The sequence below is a fragment of the Salmo salar genome, chromosome 29 (genome assembly GCF_965601325.2).
Source record: "Salmo salar chromosome 29, fSalSal1, whole genome shotgun sequence".
Classification (NCBI taxonomy): domain Eukaryota; kingdom Metazoa; phylum Chordata; class Actinopteri; order Salmoniformes; family Salmonidae; genus Salmo; species Salmo salar.
The window spans coordinates 35,089,428-35,117,249 of NC_138319.1; the positions used below are offsets into that span (position 1 = coordinate 35,089,428).

Here is a 27,822-nt window from a genome sequence, read left to right on the forward strand (position 1 = left end):
AGTTAGTGGGTTTCAGCCCACTGAGCCCAGTGCTACAGAGTTAGTGGGTCTCAGCCCACTGAGCCCAGTGCTACAGAGTTAGTGGGTCTCAGCCCACTGAGCCCAGTGCTACAGAGTTAGTGGGTTTCAGATGCCTCTCTGTGAGGCTGCTGTTTCCTTCAGATACCAAAGCTGGTTGCAGGGTCGCTCAGAAGACCCCGGCGGCCGTCTCCAAGATGTGTTGCTCAGATTAAAACGCCATGCATACAAGTATAAACATTCAACATTATTTACTAGTTGTCTGCCTGTCTGTCTCTGTCTGCCTGTCTGTCTGTCTCTGTCTGCCTGCCTGCCTGCCTGCCTGCCTGCCTGCCTGCCTGCCTGCCTGCCTGTCTGTCTGTCTGTCTGTCTGTCTGTCTGTCTGTCTGTCTGTCTGTCTGCCTCTCTGCCTCTCTGCCTCTCTGCCTCTCTGCCTCTCTGCCTCTCTGCCTCTCTACCTCTCTGCCTCTCTACCTGTCTTATCTGGGGTTTTCTAGTCCAAGGCCTTCCTTGTGAACTCGTCTGTAATGCCTAATACGATTTGAATGGAGCAGAATTTCATATTTGATGTTTGTTCCCATCATCGTCTTCAGACAGCTCTGATTCCGTGCCACAGTTACAGAGGATAGCTAAATATGTGACAAGATGTTATGAATAAAGAAAGATGGCCTTTCTCGGTTGTTTGACTTGTATTCAGTTAGTTTATTTTAATATTGTACCAGTGTTCTGTAACAGACTCAGCTCCATTCATCATTGGCTGCATGTACTTTTGTTGTTAGTGGAGTTACAGTATCACACAGACTAGGCTGCGTTGTTTTAAAAATGAGAGAGAGAACGGCTTTCCTGTGAAATCCTGCTTGTTAGTCAAAACTAAATGACAAAAGAAAAGTGAGCAACCAACTCCAAAAGTTGCTGGTTCGAAACCCTGAGCTGGCAAATTTGCTGTTTAGGTCTTGAGCAAGGCAGTTAAGCCCCAGCAACTACATCGATTAAGGCAGCCCCCCCCCCCCCGCACCTGGGTTAAATGCGAAAGATCCATTTCCGTTGAACGCATTCAGTTGTAAAACTGACTAGGTATCCCCTGGTTAGAGCATGCTTACTTGTTAAAGTCCTGCTGATTACAGAGTGTTTGTGAGGACTGATGTCATTTTAACAGCCTGTTGATGTCATTTTAACAACCTGTTGATGTCACTTTAACAGCTTGTTGTGATGAAGTCTTGTGTTGGAGAACATCTCCATCAGCATATACCTTAACAGGACACCAAAGATTATAATTTTACTGCAGCAGCTGAAGGCTCAACTATGTTGATTGGTCGTTGGGGATATCCAGTGTCGAGTGACTTAAATCCATAATTTGGAAAAGTACAGAAAAAATACAAAAAATAAAAATTTATAAAATGTATGAAATGGATGCATTCACTACTGTAAGTCGCTCTGGATAAGAGCGTCTGCTAAATGACTAAAATGTGAAATGTAAATGTAAATATGAACACTTCATGATGTCAATTACCCATGCAATTCATAAATGTCAATTATCCTGCAATATTCAAAACCTGCAGAGAAAACTGCTTCTTGCAATCTACTTTCCTCAGACATGAATCAGACGAGAATATATACTTACAGATGAGGGAGCATTTCAGTTCAGATTTGGGAATATTCTAGTAATGACGGAGGTGTGCCATCAGCGTCCTCCTATAAATGTATTTATTTTTGTGTTATTTCATCTTTATTTAACCAGGTAGGCAAGTTGAGAACAAGTTTTCATTTACAACTGCGACCTGGCCAAGATAAAGCAAAGCAGTTCGACACATACAACAACACAGAGTTAAACATGGAATAAACAAACATACAGTCAATAATACAGTAGAAAAATAAGTCTATATACAATGTGAGCAAATGAGGTGAGATAAGGGAGGTAAAGGCAAAAAAGGCCATGGTGGCAAAGTAAATACAATATAGCAAGTAAAACACTGGAATGGTAGATTTGCAGTGGAAGAAAGTGCAAAGTAGAAATAGAAATAATGGGGTGCAAAGGAGCAAAATAAATAAATAAATACAGCAGGGGAAGAGGTCTGTCTGGGCTAAATTAGAGGTCTGTATGGGCTAAATTATAGATGGGCTATGTACAGGTGCAGTGATCTGTGAGCTGCTCTGACAGCTGGTGCTTAAAGCTAGTGAGGGAGATTTGAGTCTCCAGCTTCAGGGATTTTTGTAGTTCGTTCCAGTCATTGTCAGCAGAGAACTAGAAGGAGAGACGGCCAAAGGAGGAATTGGCTTTGGGGGTGACCAGTGAGATATACCTGCTGGAGCGCATACTACAGGTGGGTGCTGCTATGGTGACCAGTGAGCTGAGATAAGGGGGGACTTTACCTAGCAGGGTCTTGTAGATGACCTGGAGTCAGTGGGTTTGGCGACGAGTATGAAGCGAGGGCCAGCCAACGAGAGCGTACAGGTCGCAGTGGTGGGTAATATATGGGGCTTTGGTGACAGAACGGATGGCACTGTGATAGACTGCATCCAGTTTATTGAGTGGGGAATTGGAGGCTATTTTGGAAATGACATCGTCGAGGATCGGTAGGATGGTCAGTTTTACGAGGGTATGTTTGGCAGCATGAGTGAAGGATGCTTTGTTGCGAAATAGGAAGCCAATTCTAGATTTAACTTTGGATTGGAGGTGTTTGATGTGAGTCTGGAAGGAGAGCTTACAGTCTAACCAGACACCTAGGTATTTGTAGTTGTCCACATATTCTAAGTCCGAACCGTCCAGTGTAGTGATGCTGGACGGGCGGGCAGGTGCAGGCAGCGATCGGTTGAAGAGCATGCATTTAGTTTTACTTGTATTTAAGAGCAGTTGGAGGCCACGGAAGGAGAGTTGTATGGCATTGAAGCTCGTCTGGAGGGTTGTTAACACAGTGTCCAAAGAAGGGCCAGAAGTATACAGAATGGTGTCGTCTGCGTAGAGGTGGATCAGAGACTCACCAGCAGCAAAAGCGACATCATTTATACAGAGAAAAGAGTCGGCCCAAGAATTGAACCCTGTGGCACCCCCATAGAGACTACCAGAGGCCCGGACAACAGGCCATCCGATTTGACACATTGAACTCTATCAGAGAAGTAGTTGGTGAACCAGGCGAGGCAATCATTTGAGAAACCAAGGCTATTGAGTCTGCCGATGAGTATGTGGTGATTGACAGAGTCAAAAGCCTTGGCCAGGTCAATGAATACGGCAACACAGTATTGTTTCTTATCGATGGCGGTTACGATATCATTTAGGACCTTGAGCGTGGATGAGGTGCACCCATGACCAGCTCTGAAACCAGATCGCATAGTGGAGAAGGTGCGGTGGGATTCAAAATAGTCGGTATTCTGTTTGTTGACTTGGCTTTCGAAGACCTTAGAAAAGCAGGGTAGGATAGATATAGGTCTGTAGCAGTTTGGGTCAAGAGTGTCCCCTCCTTTGAAGAGGGGGATGACAGCAGCTGCTTTCCAATCTTTTGGAATCTCAGATGACACGAAAGAGAGGTCGAACAGGCTAGTAATAGGGGTTGCAACAATTTCGGCAGATAATTTTAGAAAGAAAGGGTCCAGATTGTCTAGCCTGGCTGATTTGTAGGGGTCCAGATTTTGCAGGTCTTTCAGAACATCAGCTGACTGGATTTGGGAGAAGGAGAAATGGGGAAGGCTTGGGCGAGTATCTGTGGGGGGTGCAGTCCTGTTGACCGCGGTAGGGGTAGCCAGGTGCAAAGCACGGCCAGCCGTAGAAAAATGCTTGTTGAAATTCTCAATTATAGTGCATTTATCAGAGGTGACAGAGTTTCCTATACTCAGTGCAGTGGGCAGCTGGGAGGAGGTGTTCTTATTCTCCATGGACTTTACAGTGTCCCAGAACTTTTGTGAGTTTGTGTTGCAGGAAGCAAATTTCTGCTTGAAAAAGCTAGCCTTGGCTTTTCTTAACTGCCTGTGTATATTGGTTTCTTTCTTCCCTGAAAAGTTGCATATCACGGGGGCTGTTCAATGCTAATGCAGATGTTTTTGTTTTGGTTAAGGGCAGTCAGGTCTGGAGTGAACCAAGGGCTATATCTGTTCCTGGTTCTAAATTTCTTGAATGGGGCATGCTTATTTAAGATGGTGAGGAAGGCATTTGTTTTTAAATAACCAGGCATCCTCTACTGATGGGATGAGGTCAATGTCATTCCAGGATACCTTGGCCAGGTCGATTAGAAAGACTTGCTCATTGAAATGTTTCCTGGAGCGTTTGACAGGGATGAGTGGAGGTCGTTTGACCGCTGACCCATTACGGATGCAGGCAATGAGGCAGTGGTCGATGAGATCTTGGTTGAAAACAGCAGAGCTGTATTTAGAGGGCAAGTTGGTTAGGATGATATCTATGAGGGTGCCCGTGTTTACGGCTTTGGGGTGGTACCTGGTAGGTTTATTGATAGTTTGTGTGAGATTGAGGGCATCAAGCTTAGATTGTAGGATGGCTGGGGTGTTAAGCATGTCCCAGTTTAGGTCACATAGCAGCACGAGCTCTGACGATAGATGGGGGGCAATCAGTTCACATATGGTGTCAAGAGCACAGCTGGGGGCAGAGGGTGGTCTATAGCATGTGGCGACGGTGAGAGACTTGTTTTTAGAGAGATGGATTTTTAAAAGTAGAAGTTCAAATTGTTTGGGTATAGACCTGGATAGTAATACAGAACTCTGCAGGTTATCTGTGCAGTAGATTGCAACACCGCCCCCTTTGGCAGTTCTATCTTGTCTGAAAATGTTGTAGTTAGGGATGAAGATTTCAGAGTTTTTGGTGGACTTCCTAAGCCAAGATTCAGACACAGCTAGGACATCCGGGTTGGCAGAGTGTGCTAAAGCGAATAAAACAAACTTAGGGAGGAGGCTTCTAATGTTAACATGCATGAAACCAAGGCTTTTACGGTTACAGAAGTCATCAAAAGAGAGCGCCTGGGGAGTGGGAGTGGAGCTAGGCGCTGCAGGGCCTGGATTCACCTCTACGGCTAATAGCTATGAGAATTGGTCGTTTATGACGTCCGGAATAGAGAGTAAAAGAGCAGGTTTCTGGGGGCGATAAAATAGCTTCAAGGTATAATGTACAGACATAGGTATGGTAGGATGTGAATACAGTGGAGGTAAATCCAGGCATTGAGTGATGATGAGAGAGATATTGTCTCGAGAAACCTCGAGAAACCTCGAGAAACCTCATTGAAAGAGGTATGCTTAGCCGAGTGATCATAAGGGTCCCGTGAGATTCAGACAGCTAGCCGGATCATAGGTAGCAAGCTGGCAGAAGATGGAGAGAGCTCTGTTTTTAGCCACCTCGTGCGTTTCCGTCTGTAGATTAGTGGGGTTCCGTGTGGTAGTGGGGACCAATCCAATTGGCGAAATAGTTATAGTAATAGTGGCCCAAGAAAATTGTCCGATAGACCTATTAAGATAGCAGCCGATAAGACAGCTAACGATTAGCGGGCCGCAGATGGACGTTCAGTTAACGTCGCGATGGAAGGCCAGTTGGATAACTCCCTCGGGCAGATAATGTCAGTAGTCCAGTCGTGAAGGCCCGATGGGGCATCGCATCGGCAGTAAAACGGGTCCGGATAGGTGACTGTAGCCCAGGAGTGGCTGATGGAACTCTTCAGCTGGCTAGCTCCGGAATAATTGATGTTTGCTCTGGGACGTTAGCCAATAGTCACTCGGGTAGCAGCTAGCTAGCTGCAAGATCCAGGTGTAAATGTCCAGAGCCTGTGGTATAAATCCGGGGTTATGGAGAGAAAAATAGGTTCGGTATGCTCTGGTCTGAGTCGTGCTGTTCAAAACTGCCGATAGCTTTTCGAGCTAAGGGATAGCTGATGACCGCCAACCGTGGCTAGCTGAACTCCAAAGTTAGCCAGTGAACTGGCCAACCTCTGGTTAACCTCTGGATAGCTTCTGTTGTGGATTTCAGATTTGAGGTAAATAATACTTATTTTTTTAAATTGGTGAGGCGGGTTGCAGGAGAGTGTTTTGAGGTTGAGTTTTTAGAAAAAAATATATAAAAAGATATGCGAAGAAAATATGTAAATATATATATACACGGGACACGACAAGAGGAGGACAAGAGGAGGTCAAAGGACGTCTGACTGCTATGCCATAAATCAGTCAATGAGGACAATATCCTCTTTTTCATCCAGGGTTTATCACAGAGTAGCTGTATGTCAACCATGTTTTATGTTTAAACGGACATCCTCGTTTTTATCTGTCCCAGACACGGCACTCTGATCAAAAAAAGTTTCGATTATACTGAGTGTGGTGTACACCTCTCCCAGCTTTTCAAAATCCTAAGACATACAGTAGATAGCGTCCGTCGTGATTCGTGTCAGCGGTTTTTAGTTTTTCGAAAAACATTTATCCAGCCAACGTTTCGTGTCAGCGTTTTTTTTGTTTTTCAAAAAACATTTATTCAGCCAACGTTTCGTGGCAGGGTTTGAGGCTGCTGACTCTGTTTATGTGTGGCTGGGAGATTGATGTGGTTTGGAAGAGACCCTGCCTGTCTATTGATCTTCATTAGGTTAATTACACCAAATGCGCACGAGGCAGAAAGGTTTTTCCAAGTCAGTAAATTATCTTCTCATTCTAATACGGGATGGAGTCTTCACTTATTTCATTCTGTCAGGATGTCAGGGTACAGTTTTGGACAGACAATAGCTCCGTCCATTTTCAAACTCAACAAAGAGTTTCTGGTCTTTGACTGTTTATACGTGACTGTGATTTTGGCATATACAACAATGGCAGTATGTGTATTGTCTAAGGGAATGAGAATGTTTTGAGTGGCAGCCAAGTTGAAGTGTAAACCAGATGTGAACTTCTTCTGGCCCTTGAACGTAGTTCAATGTAAACAGTTTGTGGCTAACGGATCATGACCAAACGGATCATTGCCAAACGGTTCATGACCAAACGGTTCATGACCCAAATGGATCATGACCAAACGGTTCAGGACCAAACGGTTCAGGACCAAACGGATCATGACCAAGCAGATCATGACCAAACGGTTCATGACCAAACGGTTCATGACCAAATGGATCATGACCAAATGGATCATGACCAAACGGTTCAGGACCAAAATGTTCAGGACCAAACGGATCATGACCAAACGGATCAGGACCAAACGGTTCAGGACTAAACGGATCATGACCAAACGGATCAGGACCAAACGGTTCAGGACTAAACGGATCATGACCAGCGTTGAGAAATAATAATAGTGAAATTTCAGTCTGAAGACTATGGGATGGCTTCTAAAACATTGAATTGATGGGTATTTCTCAAATCAGCACACATTTCTGTCAAGACTTGAACAAATACACATTTCATATGAGCTCAATCTATGCAATGACACAAGTCTGAATAAAATGACAAATGTTACCTTGTGTGACTATTGCTGTAGAGACTGAATGCCCAATCATGTTATATTATCATTCAATTAACAGTAAAACATGACCGTTTCAGTCACCTGGATTAAAGTGAGCAATAAGAAATCAATCTCTGCCTTTTATTGTCGAGTGTTCCAACTCCCTTTACTTCAAATTAGTCCTTTTCAAAGTATTTTTTTCTTGGTAAGCCATTCTCATGAATTTTGTCATTGTTGTTGAGCAGCCCTCCTTTCCTTTGTTTGCTGAAGCGAAGGCTCACCTGATACTCTAACAATAAAACATGTCCCCTTATTCCGTTTGTAGTTCCTGTGCTTGAAGAACATCCGGACGTTCCTCGCTGCGTGCTGTGAGACATTTGGCATGAAGAAGACTGAACTCTTTGAAGCCTTCGACTTGTTTGATGTGCGGGACTTTGGAAAGGTAAGAAACAGGATTTCTACGCTGTTTCATCGTGTGTGTACAGTGCCTTCGGGAAAGTATTCAGACCGCTTGACTTTTTCCACATTTTGTTAGGTTACAGCCTTATTCTAACATGGATTAAATAGTTGTTTGCCCCCTCATCAATCTATACACAATACCCCATAATGACAAAGCAAAAACAGGTTTTTAGACCTTTTTGCTAATTCATGAAAAAACAAAACAGAAATAACTTATTTACATTAATATTCAGATCCTTTGCTATGAGACTGGAAATTGAGCTCCCGTGCATCCTGTTTCCATTGATCATCCTTGAGATGTTTCTACAACTTGATTGGAGTCTGAAAACTTTCCTAAGGCACTGTACATGCCCTACTCCCTTCACATATGTATCTTTGGGGGTTTCCATCTCTCACCCTGGAATTATCATGTTATCTGTTTCCAACTGGGAAACACCTTGAGAAGAATAGTGCACACTACTACAAAAAGCTTATGTAAGGAGCTCTGTAGTGGGCTGTTATAGGAGAATAATATACACCATCACCGACTGTATGAGAGAATTGAACCGATCACTGTTGGATCACTTGAAGAGAACAGTATTGAGCCGCTACAGTTGGCTGCTCTTCCTCTGTATGTGGACACCATTTACCGCAACACTGTATGGTGCAAGCAGTTATCCTGACACATAGGACAAGGCTTCAGTTTCCTCTCATTAAAACAAAAACACTACAATGGTTCAGTTGTTATGGGGTGAAAAGCCTTGCTTTGCCTTGGTTCTTTATTATGATAGGACTCTTTTTGTCATGTTGTTAGCATGTGGGGACAGCAGTGGTTCTGCAGCTAGTTTAATAAAGTCCATGTTGTTAGCATGTGGGGACAGCACTGGTTCTGCTGCTAGTTTAATAAAGTCCATGTTGTTAGCATGTGGGGACAGCACTGGTTCTGCTGCTAGTTTAATAAAGTCCATGTTGTTAGCATGTGGGGACAGCAGTGGTTCTGCAGCTAGTTTAATAAAGTCCATGTTGTTAGCATGTGGGGACAGCACTGGTTCTGCTGCTAGTTTAATAAAGTCCATGTTGTTAGCATGTGAGGACAGCAGTGGTTCTGCAGCTAGTTTAATAAAGTCCATGTTGTTAGCATGTGGGGACAGCACTGGTTCTGCTGCTAGTTTAATAAAGTCCATGTTGTTAGCATGTGAGGACAGCAGTGGTTCTGCAGCTAGTTTAATAAAGTCCATGTTGTTAGCATGTGAGGACAGCAGTGGTTCTGCAGCTAGTTTAATAAAGTCCATGTTGTTAGCATGTGGGGACAGCACTGGTTCTGCTGCTAGTTTAATAAAGTCCATGTTGTTAGCATGTGAGGACAGCAGTGGTTCTGCAGCTAGTTTAATAAAGTCCATGTTGTTAGCATGTGGGGACAGCACTGGTTCTGCTGCTAGTTTAATAAAGTCCATGTTGTTAGCATGTGGGGACAGCAGTGGTTCTGCAGCTAGTTTAATAAAGTCCATGTTGTTAGCATGTGGGGACAGCACTGGTTCTGCTGCTAGTTTAATAAAGTCCATGTTGTTAGCATGTGGGGACAGCAGTGGTTCTGCAGCTAGTTTAATAAAGTCCATGTTGTTAGCATGTGGGGACAGCACTGGTTCTGCTGCTAGTTTAATAAAGTCCATGTTGTTAGCATGTGGGGACAGCACTGGTTCTGCTGCTAGTTTAATAAAGTCCATGTTGTTAGCATGTGGGGACAGCAGTGGTTCTGCAGCTAGTTTAATAAAGTCCATGTTGTTAGCATGTGGGGACAGCACTGGTTCTGCTGCTAGTTTAATAAAGTCCATGTTGTTAGCATGTGAGGACAGCAGTGGTTCTGCTGCTAGTTTAATAAAGTCCATGTTGTTAGCATGTGAGGACAGCACTGGTTCTGCTGCTAGTTTAATAAAGTCCATGTTGTTAGCATGTGGGGACAGCAGTGGTTCTGCTGCTAGTTTAATAAAGTCCATGTTGTTAGCATGTGGGGACAGCACTGGTTCTGCTGCTAGTTTAATAAAGTCCATGTTGTTAGCATGTGGGGACAGCACTGGTTCTGCTGCTAGTTTAATAAAGTCCATGTTGTTAGCATGTGGGGACAGCACTGGTTCTGCTGCTAGTTTAATAAAGTCCATGTTGTTAGCATGTGAGGACAGCAGTGGTTCTGCAGCTAGTTTAATAAAGTCCATGTTGTTAGCATGTGGGGACAGCAGTGGTTCTGCAGCTAGTTTAATAAAGTCCATGTTGTTAGCATGTGGGGACAGCACTGGTTCTGCTGCTAGTTTAATAAAGTCCATGTTGTTAGCATGTGGGGACAGCAGTGGTTCTGCTGCTAGTTTAATAAAGTCCATGTTGTTAGCATGTGGGGACAGCAGTGGTTCTGCAGCTAGTTTAATAAAGTCCATGTTGTTAGCATGTGGGGACAGCACTGGTTCTGCTGCTAGTTTAATAAAGTCCATGTTGTTAGCATGTGGGGACAGCAGTGGTTCTGCTGCTAGTTTAATAAAGTCCATGTTGTTAGCATGTGGGGACAGCAGTGGTTCTGCTGCTAGTTTAATAAAGTCCATGTTGTTAGCATGTGAGGACAGCAGTGGTTCTGCTGCTAGTTTAATAAAGTCCATGTTGTTAGCATGTGGGGACAGCAGTGGTTCTGCAGCTAGTTTAATAAAGTCCATGTTGTTAGCATGTGGGGACAGCAGTGGTTCTGCAGCTAGTTTAATAAAGTCCATGTTGTTAGCATGTGGGGACAGCAGTGGTTCTGCAGCTAGTTTAATAAAGTCCATGTTGTTAGCATGTGGGGACAGCACTGGTTCTGCAGCTAGTTTAATAAAGTCCATGTTGTTAGCATGTGAGGACAGCAGTGGTTCTGCTGCTAGTTTAATAAAGTCCATGTTGTTAGCATGTGGGGACAGCACTGGTTCTGCTGCTAGTTTAATAAAGTCCATGTTGTTAGCATGTGGGGACAGCACTGGTTCTGCTGCTAGTTTAATAAAGTCCATGTTGTTAGCATGTGGGGACAGCACTGGTTCTGCTGCTAGTTTAATAAAGTCCATGTTGTTAGCATGTGAGGACAGCAGTGGTTCTGCAGCTAGTTTAATAAAGTCCATGTTGTTAGCATGTGGGGACAGCAGTGGTTCTGCAGCTAGTTTAATAAAGTCCATGTTGTTAGCATGTGGGGACAGCACTGGTTCTGCTGCTAGTTTAATAAAGTCCATGTTGTTAGCATGTGGGGACAGCAGTGGTTCTGCTGCTAGTTTAATAAAGTCCATGTTGTTAGCATGTGGGGACAGCAGTGGTTCTGCAGCTAGTTTAATAAAGTCCATGTTGTTAGCATGTGGGGACAGCACTGGTTCTGCTGCTAGTTTAATAAAGTCCATGTTGTTAGCATGTGGGGACAGCAGTGGTTCTGCTGCTAGTTTAATAAAGTCCATGTTGTTAGCATGTGGGGACAGCAGTGGTTCTGCTGCTAGTTTAATAAAGTCCATGTTGTTAGCATGTGAGGACAGCAGTGGTTCTGCTGCTAGTTTAATAAAGTCCATGTTGTTAGCATGTGGGGACAGCAGTGGTTCTGCAGCTAGTTTAATAAAGTCCATGTTGTTAGCATGTGGGGACAGCAGTGGTTCTGCAGCTAGTTTAATAAAGTCCATGTTGTTAGCATGTGGGGACAGCAGTGGTTCTGCAGCTAGTTTAATAACGTTTATTTATACATCAGCGGGAAGGCAGGGAGCGAGGCTGGCTGTCCTCTGGGGTGGGAGGTGGCTGTCAGACAGACAGGATGTTTGGCGTTTTCTTCCTAGATGAGGATATGGGTCACACATTTTCATGCTTTTTGAGGATGTGAGTGTGTGTGTGTCTGTGTGTGTCTGTGTGTGTGTGAGAGAGATGAAGAGACAGAGGGACGGACTGACTGACATAGTTTTTGTTTCTGCCTTTGCCTCCATGACTTATACCGTCTGTCAGGCTCCAGGCATAATAGTATGTGTTGCCTCTCTGATCAATAGGAACCCTTAGCCTGAATACCCAGATGGTTCCTGTGTAGAAACTCTACTAACCTTTGACCTCAAGCTCCACCTGGCCTCAGAAGTCCTCATAACTCTTAAGGCATCCAGGAAGTTAATTATGTGGATACTGCAGGTTACTGCCAGAATAAAGGAAACATTTGAGTAAATGAGGGATACAAAGTATATTGAAAGCAGGTGCCTCCAAACAGGTGTGGTTCCTGAGCTAATTAAGCAATTAACATCCCATCATGCTAAGGGTCATGTATAAAAATGCTGGGCAGGCCATTATTTTGGCTACCATGGCTATGCCCCCATAGGATGACAATGCCTCCATCCACAGAGCACCAGTGGTCACTGAATGGTTTGATGAGCATAAATATGATATAAACCGTATACCATGGCCGTCTTAAGTCACCAGATCTCAACCCAATTGATTCTAGAGCGGCTCCTGAGATTGCGTTTTCTACTACCATCAACAAAACACCAACTAACTAACTAACGAACTAACTAACTAACTAACTAACTAACTAATTCACTAACTAGCTAAGTATGTGGATCAACTAAATGGACTTTAGTAAAACCCCAAAATGATTTAACCATTAGAAAACAGCTATACTAATTCACAAGTTGTTTTCGATATGGGATTAGTAAAATATCCGGGAAATTGGTCAGAATCCACACAGCTTGATGTACTGTACATGTCAGAATCTGTTGTGATGGTTAAAGCCTTTAAGTGATTTCTCCTGGTACCGTGCTTGGTTGAGTTAAGTCATTTATAATTAAAACACTGTCTGACTGCTGCCAGTCAAGAAGAAGACACTATTTTCCTTCATACAAATCTCCAGAATATTCCATCCACAAATCGACAGCTCCTTGTCGAATATGTATCTACAAATATAACTCTTCTTTATCCTTCTCACCATTCATCACTGTTTGCAGTTGTTAATATGTATGTTATTATTATTATTATTTATTTTTTGATTAAAATGTTTTATTGTTTTTATTTATCTCGGTGGTCATGCTGCTGCTCCCTCTATGGTCATTCCACCCCGCACCCTCAACAGTCTTTACTCTGCCTCCACCCCATTGGACATTTATTTGTTCATTTATTCAAGCCTAGGTCTAAGAGGCATGGAGAGGCGGCCTTTCGTTACCATGACCCCAGCGTCTGGAATAGCCTGCCAGAGAACCTGAGGGGGGCTGAAACTGTGGACATCTTTAAAACAAACCTTTTAAGCCTTAAGGTGCTTTTTAGTCATTCAGTTTTTATTGTTATTCTTTTTTCTTTTTTTTATCCTCTTATGTTTATTCTGTAGTAAATAATTCAGTTTTTATTTTCATTGTTTTTTACTTTTTTTTTTACTTTAAAGGACATTGTGTTGCATTCCATGTACAGTTGATGTTTATAGTACTACAGTTGTTATGATGTATATAGTACTACAGTTGCTATGGTGTATATAAACTCAGCAACAAAATAAATGTCCTCTCACTGTCAACTGCGTTTATTTTCAGCAAACTTAACATGTGTAAATATTTGTATGAACATAACAAGATTCAACAACTGAGGCATAAACTGAACAAGTTCCACAGACATGTGACTAACAGAAATTGAATAATGTGTCCCTGAACAAAGAGGGGGGGGGTCAAAATCAAAAGTAACAGTCAGTATCTGGTGTGGCCACCAGCTGCATTAAGTACTGCAGCGCATCTCCTCCTCATGGACTGCACCAGATTTGCCAGTTCTTGCTGTGAGATGTTACCCCACACTTCCACCAAGGCACCTGCAAGTTCCCGGACATTTCTGGGGGGGAATGGCCCTAGCCCTCACCCTCCGATCCAACAGGTCCCAGACGTGCTCAATGTGATTGAGATCCAGGCTCTTCGCTGGCCATGGCAGAACACTGACATTCCTGTCTTGCAGGAAATCACGCACAGAATGAGCAGGATGGCTGGTGGTATTGTCATGCTGGAAGGTCATGTCAGGATGAGCCTGCAGGAAGGGTACCACATGAGGGAGGAGGATGTCTTCCCTGTAACGCACAGCGTTGAGATTGCCTGCAATGACAACAAGCTCAGTCCGATGATGCTGTGACACACTGCCCCAGACCATGACAGACCCTCCACCTCTAAATCGATCCTGCTCCAGAGTACAGGCCTCGGTGTAACGCTCATTCCTTCGACGATAAACGCGAATCCGACCATCACCCCGGGTGAGACAAAACCGTGACTCGTCAGTGAAGAGCACTTCTTGCCAGTCCTGTTTGGTCCAGCGACGGTGGGTTTGTGTCCATAGGCGACGTTGTTGCTGGTGATGTCTGGTGAGGATCTGCCTTACAACAGTCCTATAAGCCCTCAGTGCAGCCTCTCTCAGCCTATTGCAGACAGTCTGAGCACTGAGGGAGGGATTGTGCATTCCTCCTTGCAGCATGCCTAAGGCACGTTCATGCAGATGAGCAGGGACCCTGGGCATCTTTCTTTTGGTGTTTTTCAGAGTCAGTAGAATGGCCTCTTTAGTGTCCTAAGTTTTCATAACTGTGACCTTAATTGCCTACCGTCTGTAAGCTGTTAGTGACTTAACGACCGTTCCACAGGTGCATGTTCATTAATTGTTTATGGTTCATTGAACAAGCATGGGAAACAGTGTTTAAACTCTTTACAATCTGTGAAGTTATTTGGATTTTTACGAATTATCTTTGAAAGACAGGGTCCTGAAAAAGGGACATTTTCTTTTTTTTTGCTGAGTATAGTACTACAGTTTGTTATGATGTGTATAGTACTACAGTTGTGGTGGTGTATATACAGTACTACAGTTGTGGTGGTGTGTATATAGTACTAGAGTTTGTTGTGGTGTATATAGTACTACAGTTGTTGTGGTGTGTGTATACAGAGCTCTTTCTATTTCTATAGTTTAAGTATCATTGTCATTATTTTATTTCACTTAGTTCACTTAGTTCGAAGCCTTAGATTTTCCCTGCAATCACATCTGCAACCCTGACTATTAAACACTCTGAATCTGATCTGAAAATATACAGTAGCTGCAAGAAGGGTTGGTGCATTTCCGTTGGCATCTCTATTGCTGTATTAATTAGGACATGGAGGACTGACTGACTGATTAGTTTATTGATATCACACCCTATACATCCTGTCTGTCTCTGTATCCTCTCTAGCAGTCTATGTCTGTCTCTGTATTTTCTCTCTCTCTCTCTCTCTCTCTCTCTCTCTCTCTCTCTCTCTCTCTCTGTCTCGAGTTTGTTCCATTTTGTGCAGATGGAATTGGACAGCCATGACGTGAGATGGACCCAGGCTAACATCCCTGCTATGGCAGGCTAGGCCTGCGTCCCAGATGGCACCGTATTCTCTGCTTAAGACCAGGGCCCATAAGGCTGTGGTCAAAAGTAGAGCACTATGTAGGGGAATATGGTGCCATTTGTAATGCTGACAAACTCTTCAGGATGTAACGGAGCAGAGAGAACAGCAAATGGGAGAATCTGCCTGTCATTCACCTTCTACAGTTAGAACGTTTTTTTTGTGTTTCTTTTAGGTGTTGTCGTCACATGGTGCAGAAATAGACATGGCAATACCGTTGAATAAAACATCCTTCTGCTTGTTTATTTGATAGGATATCCAGTACAGTAGTTTTGATAGCCTTCAGGAGGAAAGCTGTGCTTCATGTTTCATGATTTTAGCTACTTTTTAACTTTAAAATGCTGTTATATCCTTGCAGTGTACAGCCTACTGGGTGTTAGCTATGTTTTGAACATTCTGACAGTGTTCTTGTAACGAGGGTCGTATAAAGGGGACCAAGGCACGGCGTGTAGAGTGCTCATATTTACTTTAATGATAACACTAAAACAAAAACAACAAAACGACATCCAACAGTTCCGTCAGGTGAATACTCACAAAACGGAAAACAACTACCCACAAAACCCCATAGACAAACCCCAAGTTAAATATGATCTCCAATTAGAGACAACACGAACCAGCTGCCTCTAATTGGAGATCATCCAAAACTCAACCTAGAAATAGAAAAACAAGAACAAAACATAGAAACAAAAAACATAGACTGCCCACCCATATCACACCCTGACCTAACTAACCAGAGAAAAAACAGCTCTCATAGGTCAGAGCGTGACAGTTCTAAGTCAGGGTTTTCCAAACTCGGGCCTGGGGCCCCCCTGGTTTAACTTTTTTTTGTTGTTACCTTAGCACTACACAGCTGATTCAAATAACCAACTCATCATCAAGCTTTGGTGATTTGAATCAGCTGTGAAGTGCTAGGGCAGAAACAAAACGTGCCCAGGACCAAGTTTGGGAAACCCTGTTTTAGGGCAGAGATGCATTTATCTGTCTGTTAACTACATATAGCCTACATATTTATAATGTCAAAATGTAGTATACTTTAGCTACAGTACAAAGTGATGTCTGTCTGTATTACTACAGCCTTCTCTGTTCTGTAGAAACCCATTTGTCTGTGTCTGCTACAGTAGTGTTTGTATTGACTCTGCACTCACAGCGTAGCATAGGGAAAACACACAGATGCAATCTGCAAATATGAAGTTGTATTTTTTTTCTCTTAGTTGCAAAACATCTGTTTAGCACATCTGTCATATAGACGTGTGTGAGAGTTATGTAGACGCTCCTAGGGTGAAGTGGGAGCTCATAGGATGAAGGGGAAGCCCGTAGGGTGAAGGGGAAGCTCCTAGGGCGAAGGGGGAGCTCCTAGGGCGAAGGGGGAGCTCCTAGGGCGAAGGGGAAGCTCCTAGGGCGAAGGGGGAGCTCCTAGGGTGAAGGGGGAGCTCCTAGGGCGAAGGGGGAGCTCCTAGGGCGAAGGGGGAGCTCCTAGGGCGAAGGGGAAGCTCCTAGGGTGAAGGGGGAGCTCCTAGGGCGAAGGGGAAGCTCCTAGGGCGAAGGGGAAGCCCCTAGGGTGAAGAGCACAAACAGTTTACCACACACATTGTTTTCATGTATGCTATTTTACAGGTAACTGACAAAATAAATGAAATGCCAACAAAGTGTCTTAAAACCCTCTAGGGTCTAAGCCCTGTCTAAGCACGGGGAATTGTTTTAAGAAGGTCATACCAAAAATTATTTTGTTATTTGATTTTGAATTTTAAGACCCCTTGAAGAATCCCCCAAAAATGTGATATAAAATTGAATTTGACCTGACTGCTATTAGCCCATAAAAATGCATTGAATAACAGATTCACTACATGGAGCAACAGATAGTCCTCCCGCAAAAAAATCTAAAGGAAGTTTGTTCTGAAGTGTCTGTCCTACATCAGAGAGATAGAAGAAAGATGAGGAAACTATTTATATATATTTTTTTACATGTATTAACAGCTGTTTATGCCTGTTTTTTGAGACATAAAATATATCAATACATGCTAACTAGTTAATGTATTACATGAACTAGCTAATGATTAGCCCAATAGGCAAAATGCAGATGCAATTTATTGATTGGCTTTTACACCTTCAAGGATGTCTCATACACTGTGCTGTACTGTAGGCTACATGCTTTAGTCAGGTTAAGCAAGCTTTAGGACACGCAGTGTGATGTTATAACTGTCAGCTTGCTCTTTGTGTGTACGTGATGTCACTGTGAAGACTGAAGAGAAACGTCAGCAGAGGTAGATTTAGGACCCCAGCTGAGGTGTCTGTAATTTTGCCACGATGTAATTTCCTTCATGCTAGAATCCTTAGTTGCTACATACATTTTTGGACTTATAAATAAATGGTATATAATATAACTAGGGATGGGAATTGCCAGGGACCTCACGATATGATATTAACACGATACTTAGGTGCCGAAAACAATATGTATTACATTTCGATACTGTGATTTTTATTGCGATTCGACGTTCCGAACACAATGATAACCATGTGTCTGCTGCAGAGGGACGAGAGAGAGAGAGAGCCATGAGAACACCAGTTATGATCCGTCATGGTATAAAAAGTGCAAAAACAAGTTGGCTCCCTATTTTAAAAAGAAGATGGGAAATATTTGAAGGGAAAATACTGGAGTTTTGGTGGTTACATTTCTCCTGGACAATCCCTCAGCTTTTTGCCAAAAAAAAGAGGCGGAGGGTCAGCTTTGGTATTGTTTCAATTAGGATTCTAGCTTTATTGATGTGCTACTTAACTGTTTTATGGTGACAGCACAAGTGTTTGTCATGAGTTTCAAGTCATCCATTAGGACTTTGAAGATATAGTATGTTTACTAATGGTGAGTACATTTTATACGTCCTTCCTCTTCCCCCCTCCTCCTCTCTCTCTTCCTCTTCCCCCTCCTCTCTCTCTTCTTCTCCCCCTCCCCTCTCTCTTCCTCTTCCCCCTCCTCTCTCTCTTCTTCTCCCCCCTCCTCTCTCTCTTCCTCTCCTCTCTCCTCTCTCTCTTCCTCTCCCCCTCCTCTCTCTCTCTCTCTCTCTCTCTCTTCCTCTTCTCCCTCCTCTCTCTCTCTTCCTCTCCCCCCTCCGCTCTCTATCTTCCTCTTCCCCCTCCTCTCTCTCTCTTCCTCTCCCCCCTCCGCTCTCTATCTTCCTCTTCCCCCTCCTCTCTCTCTCTTCCTCTCCGCCCTCATCTCTCTTTCGTCCTCTCCCCTCCTCTCTCGTCCTCTCCCCATCCTCTCTCTCTTCCTCTTCCTCTCCCTCTCCTCTCTCTCTCTTCCTCTTCCCCCTCCTCTCTCTCTTCCTCTCCTCTCTCCTCTCTCTCTTCCTCTCCCCCTCCTCTCTCTCTCTCTCTCTCTCTCTCTTCCTCTTCTCCCTCCTCTCTCTCTCTTCCTCTCCCCCCTCCGCTCTCTATCTTCCTCTTCCCCCTCCTCTCTCTCTCTTCCTCTCCCCCCTCCGCTCTCTATCTTCCTCTTCCCCCTCCTCTCTCTCTCTTCCTCTCCGCCCTCATCTCTCTTTCGTCCTCTCCCCTCCTCTCTCGTCCTCTCCCCATCCTCTCTCTCTTCCTCTTCCTCTCCCTCTCCTCTCTCTCTCTTCCTCTTCCCCCTCCTCTCTCTCTTCCTCTTCCCCTCACTTCTCTCTCTCTCTTCCTCTTCCCCCTCGTCTATCTCGTCCTCTCCCCCATCCTCTCTCTTGTCCTCTCCCCTTTGTCTCTCTCTCTTCCTCTCCCCCCTCCTCTTTCTCTCTTCCTCTCCCCACTCCTCTCTCTCTTTCTCTCCCCTCCTCTCCTCTCTCTTCCTCTTCCCTCCTCTCTCTCTTCCTCTTCCTCTCCTCTCTCTCTTCCTCTCCCCCTCCTCTCTCTCTCTTCCTCTCTCTCTTCCTCTTCCCCCTCCTCTCTCTTCCTCTTCCCCCCACCTCTCTCTCTTTCTCTCTCCCTCCTCCCCCTCCTCTCTCTCTCTCTCTCTCTCTCTTCTCTCTCTCTCTCTCTCTCTCTCTCTCTCTTCCTCTTCCCCCCTCCTCTCTCTCTCTTCCTCTTCCCCCCTCCCCTCTCTCTCTCTCTCTCTCTCTCTTCCTCTTCCCCCCTTCTCTCTCTCTCTCTTCCTCTTCCCCCCTTCTCTCTCTCTCTCTTCCTCTTCCCCCCTTCTCTCTCTCTCTCTCTCTCTCTCTCTCTCTCTCTCTCTTCCTCTTCCCCCTCCCCTCCCCCCTCTCTCTCTCTCTCTTCCTCTCCCCTCCCCTCTCTCTCTCTTCCTCTTCCCCCTCCTCTCTCTCTCTCTTCCTTTCCCCCCTCGTCTCTCTCATCCTCTCCCCCCTCCTCTCTCTCGTCCTCTCCCCTTCGTCTCTCTCCCCCCACTCTCTCTCTTCCTCTCCCCCTCATCTTTCTCTCTTCCTCTCCCCTCCTCTTCTCTCTTTTCCTCTCCCCTCCTCCTCTCTCGCTTCCTCTTCCGCTTCCTCCTCTCTTTCTCTCCCCCCATCTTTTTCTCTTTGATGAGACCAAAGTTGCCCTGCTGCCTCCCTCCTCACAAAGAGACTGTGAACTCAGCTGGTTCAGCAACCATGTAGGAACCCAAAGAGACTGTCAACCAGCCCTCAGGAGGAGAGGAGAGTGGTGGTGGATTAATCTGCTTCACAAAAGGATTTCTATATCATATTCACTGAAGAGGAAGACAATCAATATCTGCTCTCTCTCTCCCTCTCTCTCTCTCTCTCTCTTTCTCGCTGTCTTTCTATGTCTCTCTGTCTTTCTCTTTCCCACTCTCATTCTCTCTCTCCCATTTATCTCTCCCTTTCTCTCTGCTTATCTCTCTCTTCCCCGAGCTCCCTCTCTATTTCTGCTTGTGGCAGTGGAGTGCCCTTCATCGAGTCGTCTCCACGTCCCGGCCAGGCCTATGGATGCTCAGGGTTGGGTATCAGATGACAGCTGCCGGGTAATGGATGCTTAGGGGACAGCGTGTGCCACGTGGCCAAGCTATCGGACAGTCAGACAGACAGACAGGCAGACAGATAGGCAGGCAGACAGACAGTGGCATGGTCTGATCTCTCTACTCAGTGAGTGTGTGTGTGTGTGTGTGTATGTGTGTGTGCACTGCACTGTGCAGCCGTGTTAGGAAATCACTTTGGATGTGGTGACATGGGGTATGTTGTTCGACACTTTCTTCACAGCGTGTGTGTGTGTGTGTGTGTGTGTGTGTGTGTGTGTGTGTGTGTGTGTGCAGGACTGTTTTCTCGAGTCTCTGCATTTACAATGTCTCCATCGTGTGTTTTCTCTGTCTGTGTGTGTGTAGAAACCCCACTGAGACAGAGGGTATGTTCAGCTGACACTATAGACAATGTCCTTTTGAGTACTGTGTTGCTTCAAATTCAAGCACACACACTATATATAGTTATGCTCACAATACACTGTGATCCCCATTGAGGGGGAAAATACGTTTTGATGTCTAACAGTGTTAAGGATGTATGAGATTAGCCTATGGGAGTATAATCTGTATGAGATTAGCCTATAGGAGTATAATCTGTATGAGATTAGCCTATAGGAGTATAATCTGTGCGAGATTAGCCTATGGGAGTATAATCTGTATGAGATTAGCCTATGGGAGTATAATCTGTATGAGATTAGCCTATGGGAGTATAATCTGTATGAGATTAGCCTATAGGAGTATAATCTGTATGAGATTAGCCTATAGGAGTATAATCTGTGCGAGATTAGCCTATGGGAGTATAATCTGTATGAGATCAGCCTATGGGAGTATAATCTGTATGCGAGTTAGCTTGATACTGGAGGACTCATCTGAAGTCAAAAATAGGAAGCTCCCCCCCCCCCCCCCAGTGATAAAACATAAAACACTGAAACATCCCTGGACAACAATGTGCCACAGTGATGTCACACAGCATGACATGTGGCTGCTTGGATCTTACTGCTGTTGAGGGATCAGTTGGGGCTCTTCAAGCAGGAACACACACACACGCGCACACACGCACACACTCACACACGCGCCTGCCTACCTGCCTGCCTGCCGGCCTGAACAGAGGCCTCCTCCTCTGCTCTAGTAGCTGTGCTCTTCTGGGACTACTGAGTGGCGCAGCGGTCTGAGGCACAGCAGCTCAGTGCTAGAGGCATCATTACAGACCCTGGTTTGATTCCAGGCTGAATCACATCTGGCCGTGATTGTGAGTCCCATAAGACGGCGCACAATTTGCCCATTGTCGTTAGGGTTTTGGCCGGGGTAGGTCGTCATTGTAAATAAGAATTTGTTCTTAACTGACTTACCTAGTTAAATAGTACCCAGTCAGTCTGCTGCTCCAGCAAAATCTCCTGTCCTCTTTCCTCTCCTATCCTTGCCAACTCTCCTCTCCTCTCCTTTCCTCTCTCCCAGGCCCCAGATGAGAGCCTTGTCTCTGGGGAGAGAATCGTCTCATCTCCCTGCAGCAGGAAACATCCAGGAGGGAAAGGAAATGATCCTCAAACTAAACGAACGGCCCAAAGACAGATTGCAACACAGTCACTTAGCTCCTGGTGTGTGTGTGTGTGTGTGTGTGTGTGAGATATGCTGCACAGCCTTATGTCTTAGTGTTTGATAAGAATAATGTGTGGGTGTGTTATTATCTCTGTACGTAGGCCTGCAGTATGTATGGATTCAGCATGTGTTTTCACACTTCTCTCCTTAAAGTGGAACTGACAGCATTTTAGCATCATGGAATCGTATTAGTATCTGTTCATGATCATCCTCAGGAAGAACTGACAAGAGAGCACTTACAGTAGATATGGTCATTTTCACGTTTTCATAAATTCTTGACGTATACTAAGGCATTTGTGAAAATTCTAAAGCAATATTTAGTTGGAAACGCCCATGCTTTATGACAATGAATAGACACTGCAGTAAATAAAACCTAATAAAAACATCTGTCTCGTCCAATTCTGGAGTCTACTCAGACCGGTGCGCCATAGCCAATCAGAGCTACAGTAGGCCTTTATGCAAACAAGCCATTTGCCACACAGGCCTGACATCATTCACTTTAATCTGGACTGTGTGTTTACAGGCAGTAGGACCTGTCATCATTCACTATGAACTGGACTGTGTGTTTACAGGCAGTAGGACCTGACATCATTCACTATGAACTGGACTGTGTGTTAACAGGCAGTAGGGCCTGACATCATTCACTATGAACTGGACTGTGTGTTTACAGGCAGTAGGACCTGACATCATTCACTTTGAACTGGACTGTGTGTTTACAGGCAGTAGGACCTGTCATCATTCACTATGAACTGGACTGTGTGTTACAGGCAGTTACAACAGCGTGACTTTATATCATTATAAGGCATTCGCCAAAAGCCACAAAATATTTCTGTAAATATGTAAATACCACGGGAGTCCTCTTAGATTTGGGAACTTTACGGTCCTATTGATTAAACAACTATGAAAAGGTAGGCTCTCTCTCCCTCTAGGCTCTCTCTCCCTCTAGGCTCTCTCTCCCTCTAGGCTCTCTCTCCCTCTAGGCTCTCTCTCCCTCTAGGCTCTCTCTCCCTCTAGGCTCTCTCTCCCTCTAGGCTCTCTCTCCCTCTAGGCTCTCTCTCCCTCTAGGCTCTCTCTCCCTCTAGGCTCTCTCTCCCTCTAGGCTCTCTCTCCCTCTAGGCTCTCTCTCCCTCTAGGCTCTCTCTCCCTCTAGGCTCTCTCTCCCTCTAGGCTCTCTCTCCCTCTAGGCTCTCTCTCCCTCTAGGCTCTCTCTCCCTCTAGGCTCTCTCTCCCTCTAGGCTCTCTCTCCCTCTAGGCTCTCTCTCCCTCTAGGCTCTCTCTCCCTCTAGGCTCTCTCTCCCTCTAGGCTCTCTCTCCCTCTAGGCTCTCTCTCCCTCAGTTATGCACATCGACAACAACAAGATCAACAACTAATGCTAGCCAGAGCAAGATTAGCTCAAATCGAACCAAGGAACATTAGATAAACCCTTTCAAACTTTTTCAGCTAGTTGGCCATCAAAATTGCACTGATAAACGATGACGAATTGTAGCCTACTCGTCCTTCTGCAGCTTGCCTGCCCATGCATGCTTGTCCCAACCAAGCACCCAAGATAACAGGCTAAAGTTGGCTAGCCTACTAGTTAGCAACTTCCAGACACAAATGAGAGAACACCTCACTAGCAGCAGAGCTTTCTAGAGTTTTCTAGAGCATTCTTGACTAACCATAAAACATTTTGACTACGTTTACTGACACTGGTCATATCTAGTGGGTTGATGCGCGTTTGTAAATTCATCAGTAATTCTGTGCTCTGGCTCACTCAGACGAGAGTGCTCTGAAGTCAGAGTAGATAGCCAGAGTGAATTTGCAAACGCAAGATATATGCTAACTGGATAATAGTCGTTCAAGTTCTTGCTAGCTAACCAAATGACACCTGCAGGACAGAGGAGCAGGGTCTGACTGAGGAGAGACAACACCAGTACTATCCTGCAGGACAGAGGAGCAGGGTCTGACTGAGGAGAGACAACACCAGTACTATCCTGCAGGACAGAGGAGCAGGGTCTGACTGAGGAGAGACAACACCAGTACTATCCTGCAGGACAGAGGAGCAGGGTCTGACTGAGGGGAGACAACACCAGTACTATCCTGCAGGACAGAGGAGCAGGGTCTGACTGAGGGGAGACAACACCAGTACTATCCTGCAGGACAGAGGAGCAGGGTCTGACTGAGGGGAGACAACACCAGTACTATCCTGCAGGACAGAGGAGCAGGGTCTGACTGAGGAGAGACAACACCAGTACTATCCTGCAGGACAGAGGAGCAGGGTCTGACTGAGGGGAGACAACACCAGTACTATCCTGCAGGACAGAGGAGCAGGGTCTGACTGAGGGGAGACAACACCAGTACTATCCTGCAGGACAGAGGAGCAGGGTCTGACTGAGGAGAGACAACACCAGTACTATCCTGCAGGACAGAGGAGCAGGGTCTGACTGAGGAGAGACAACACCAGTACTATCCTGCAGGACAGAGGAGCAGGGTCTGACTGAGGAGAGACAACACCAGTACTATCCTGCAGGACAGAGGAGCAGGGTCTGACTGAGGGGAGACAACACCAGTACTATCCTGCAGGACAGAGGAGTAGGGTCTGACTGAGGGGAGACAACACCAGTACTATCCTGCAGGACAGAGGAGCAGGGTCTGACTGAGGGGAGATAACACCAGTACTATCCTGCAGGACAGAGGAGCAGGGTCTGACTGAGGGGAGACAACACCAGTACTATCCTGCAGGACAGAGGAGCAGGGTCTGACTGAGGAGAGACAACACCAGTACTATCCTGCAGGACAGAGGAGCAGGGTCTGACTGAGGGGAGGAAACACCAGTACTATCCTGCAGGACAGAGGAGCAGGGTCTGACTGAGGAGAGACAACACCAGTACTATCCTGCAGGACAGAGGAGCAGGGTCTGACTGAGGGGAGACAACACCAGTACTATCCTGCAGGACAGAGGAGCAGGGTCTGACTGAGGGGAGACAACACCAGTACTATCCTGCAGGACAGAGGAGCAGGGTCTGACTGAGGAGAGACAACACCAGTACTATCCTGCAGGACAGAGGAGCAGGGTCTGACTGAGGAGAGACAACACCAGTACTATCCTGCAGGACAGAGGAGCAGGGTCTGACTGAGGAGAGACAACACCAGTACTATCCTGCAGGACAGAGGAGCAGGGTCTGACTGAGGAGAGACAACACCAGTACTATCCTGCAGGACAGAGGAGCAGGGTCTGACTGAGGAGAGACAACACCAGTACTATCCTGCAGGACAGAGGAGCAGGGTCTGACTGAGGGGAGACAACACCAGTACTATCCTGCAGGACAGAGGAGCAGGGTCTGACTGAGGGGAGATAACACCAGTACTATCCTGCAGGACAGAGGAGCAGGGTCTGACTGAGGGGAGGAAACACCAGTACTATCCTGCAGGACAGAGGAGCAGGGTCTGACTGAGGGGAGACAACACCAGTACTATCCTGCAATAATGTAGTATCTCTCTATTCAGACTATACTGCTTTAATAATGTAGTATCTCTCTATTCAGACTATACTGCTTTAATAATGTAGTATCTCTCTACTCAGACTATACTGCTTTAATTCTCTAGTATCTCTCTATTCAGACTATACTGCTTTAATAATGTAGTATCTCTCTACTCAGACTATACTGCTTTAATTCTCTAGTATCTCTCTATTCAGACTATACTGCTTTAATTCTCTAGTATATCTCTTCTCAGACTATACTGCTTTAATTCTCTAGTATCTCTCTATTCAGACTATACTGCTTTAATAATGTAGTATCTCTCTATTCAGACTATACTGCTTTAATTCTCTAGTATCTCTCTATTCAGACTATACTGCTTTAATTCTCTAGTATCTCTCTTCTCAGACTATACTGCTTTAATTCTCTAGTATCTCTCTATTCAGACTATACTGCTTTAATAATGTAGTATCTCTCTATTCAGACTATACTGCTTTAATAATGTAGTATCTCTCTACTCAGACTATACTGCTTTAATTCTCTAGTATCTCTCTATTCAGACTATACTGCTTTAATTCTCTAGTATCTCTCTATTCAGACTATACTGCTTTAATTCTATAGTATATCTCTATTCAGACTATACTGCTTTAATTCTCTAATATCACTCTGTTCAGACTATACTGCTTTAATAATGTAGTATCTCTCTATTCAGACTGTACTGCTTTAATAATGTAGTATCTCTCTACTCAGACTATACTGCTTTAATTCTCTAGTATCTCTCTATTCAGACTATACTGCTTTAATAATGTAGTATCTCTCTATTCAGACTATACTGCTTTAATTCTATAGTATATCTCTATTCAGACTATACTGCTTTAATTCTCTAATATCACTCTATTCAGACTGTACTGCTTTAATAATGTAGTATCTCTCTACTCAGACTATACTGCTTTAATTCTCTAGTATCTCTCTATTCAGACTATACTGCTTTAATAATGTAGTATCTCTCTATTCAGACTATACTGCTTTAATTCTCTAGTATCTCTCTATTCAGACTATACTGCTTTAATTCTCTAGTATCTCTCTATTCAGACTATACTGCTTTAATTCTCTAGTATCTCTCTATTCAGACTATACTGCTTTAATTCTCTAGTATCTCTCTATTCAGACTATACTGCTTTAATTCTCTAGTATCTCTCTATTCAGACTATACTGCTTTAATTCTCTAGTATCTCTCTATTCAGACTATACTGCTTTAATTCTCTAGTATCTCTCTATTCAGACTATACTGCTTTAATTCTCTAGTATCTCTCTATTCAGACTATACTGCTTTAATTCTCTAGTATCTCTCTATTCAGACTATACTGCTTTAATTCTCTAGTATCTCTCTATTCAGACTATACTGCTTTAATTCTCTAGTATCTCTCTATTCAGACTATACTGCTTTAATTCTCTAGTATCTCTCTATTCAGACTATACTGCTTTAATAATGTAGTATCTCTCTATTCAGACTATACTGCTTTAATTCTCTAGTATCTCTCTATTCAGACTATACTGCTTTAATTCTCTAGTATCTCTCTATTCAGACTATACTGCTTTAATAATGTAGTATCTCTCTATTCAGACTATACTGCTTTAATTCTCTAGTATCTCTCTATTCAGACTATACTGCTTTAATTCTCTAGTATCTCTCTATTCAGACTATACTGCTTTAATTCTCTAGTATCTCTCTATTCAGACTATACTGCTTTAATTCTCTAGTATCTCTCTATTCAGACTATACTGCTTTAATTCTCTAGTATCTCTCTATTCAGACTATACTGCTTTAATAATGTAGTATCTCTCTATTCAGACTATACTGCTTTAATAATGTAGTATCTCTCTATTCAGACTATACTGCTTTAATTCTCTAGTATCTCTCTATTCAGACGCCATTTTGCCCTCTGCTGGGCTCGCTTCTGGTTCATCTCACTATTTCATCTTCAATTTTAACTCCTCCAAACATCTTAAAGATTTTCCGCTGAATCTTTCACCAGGGACATTGGCTCTCCTCTCATCTTTAAATGCATCAAGTACAGCCAGACACACATGGGATATCTCTGGGAGCATTTATGCTTTTTGATAATCTTTTAGAGACAGACTCCAGAGTTAACTTTAGCGAAGTGTTCCAGGGTGTTACATCAAATCCCACCCCAGCAGCAGTGTGCTTCTTCACCCTGCAGAGTACTGTATGTGTTTCTGCACTGAGTCTTTTGGCAGATGTGCAGCGGTAAGATGGGGGTTTGTGTGTGTGTGTCTGACTGTGTGTGTGTGGGGGAGGGGCTGGTTGAACGTCCCTGTATTGATTACCAGTGATGGTGGAGGAGGAGGAGGAGGAGGAGGAGGAGGAGTGGGTGTTGTCTGTCAGTCGAGGTGTGTGGGACAAGAAAATATAATCTCCAGCTATAACACACACACACACACACAGACACACACACACACACACACACACACACACACACACACACACACACACACACACACACACACACACACACACACACAGTAACACACAGACAAACACACACACACACACACACACACACCGTAACACA

The 27,822-nt window shown here is 44.5% G+C and overlaps 1 protein-coding gene across 1 annotated transcript in view; it reads left to right on the top strand.

The window, feature by feature from the left end:
- LOC100286462 (guanine nucleotide exchange factor VAV3) overlaps positions 1 to 27,822 on the top strand; it is a 179,890-nt gene that overhangs the window by 25,640 nt on the left and 126,428 nt on the right. The window contains exon 2 of the mRNA XM_045710531.2: positions 7,740 to 7,856. Coding sequence (XP_045566487.1) covers positions 7,740 to 7,856 — 117 coding nt within the window. The remainder of the gene's footprint in view (positions 1 to 7,739; positions 7,857 to 27,822) is intronic.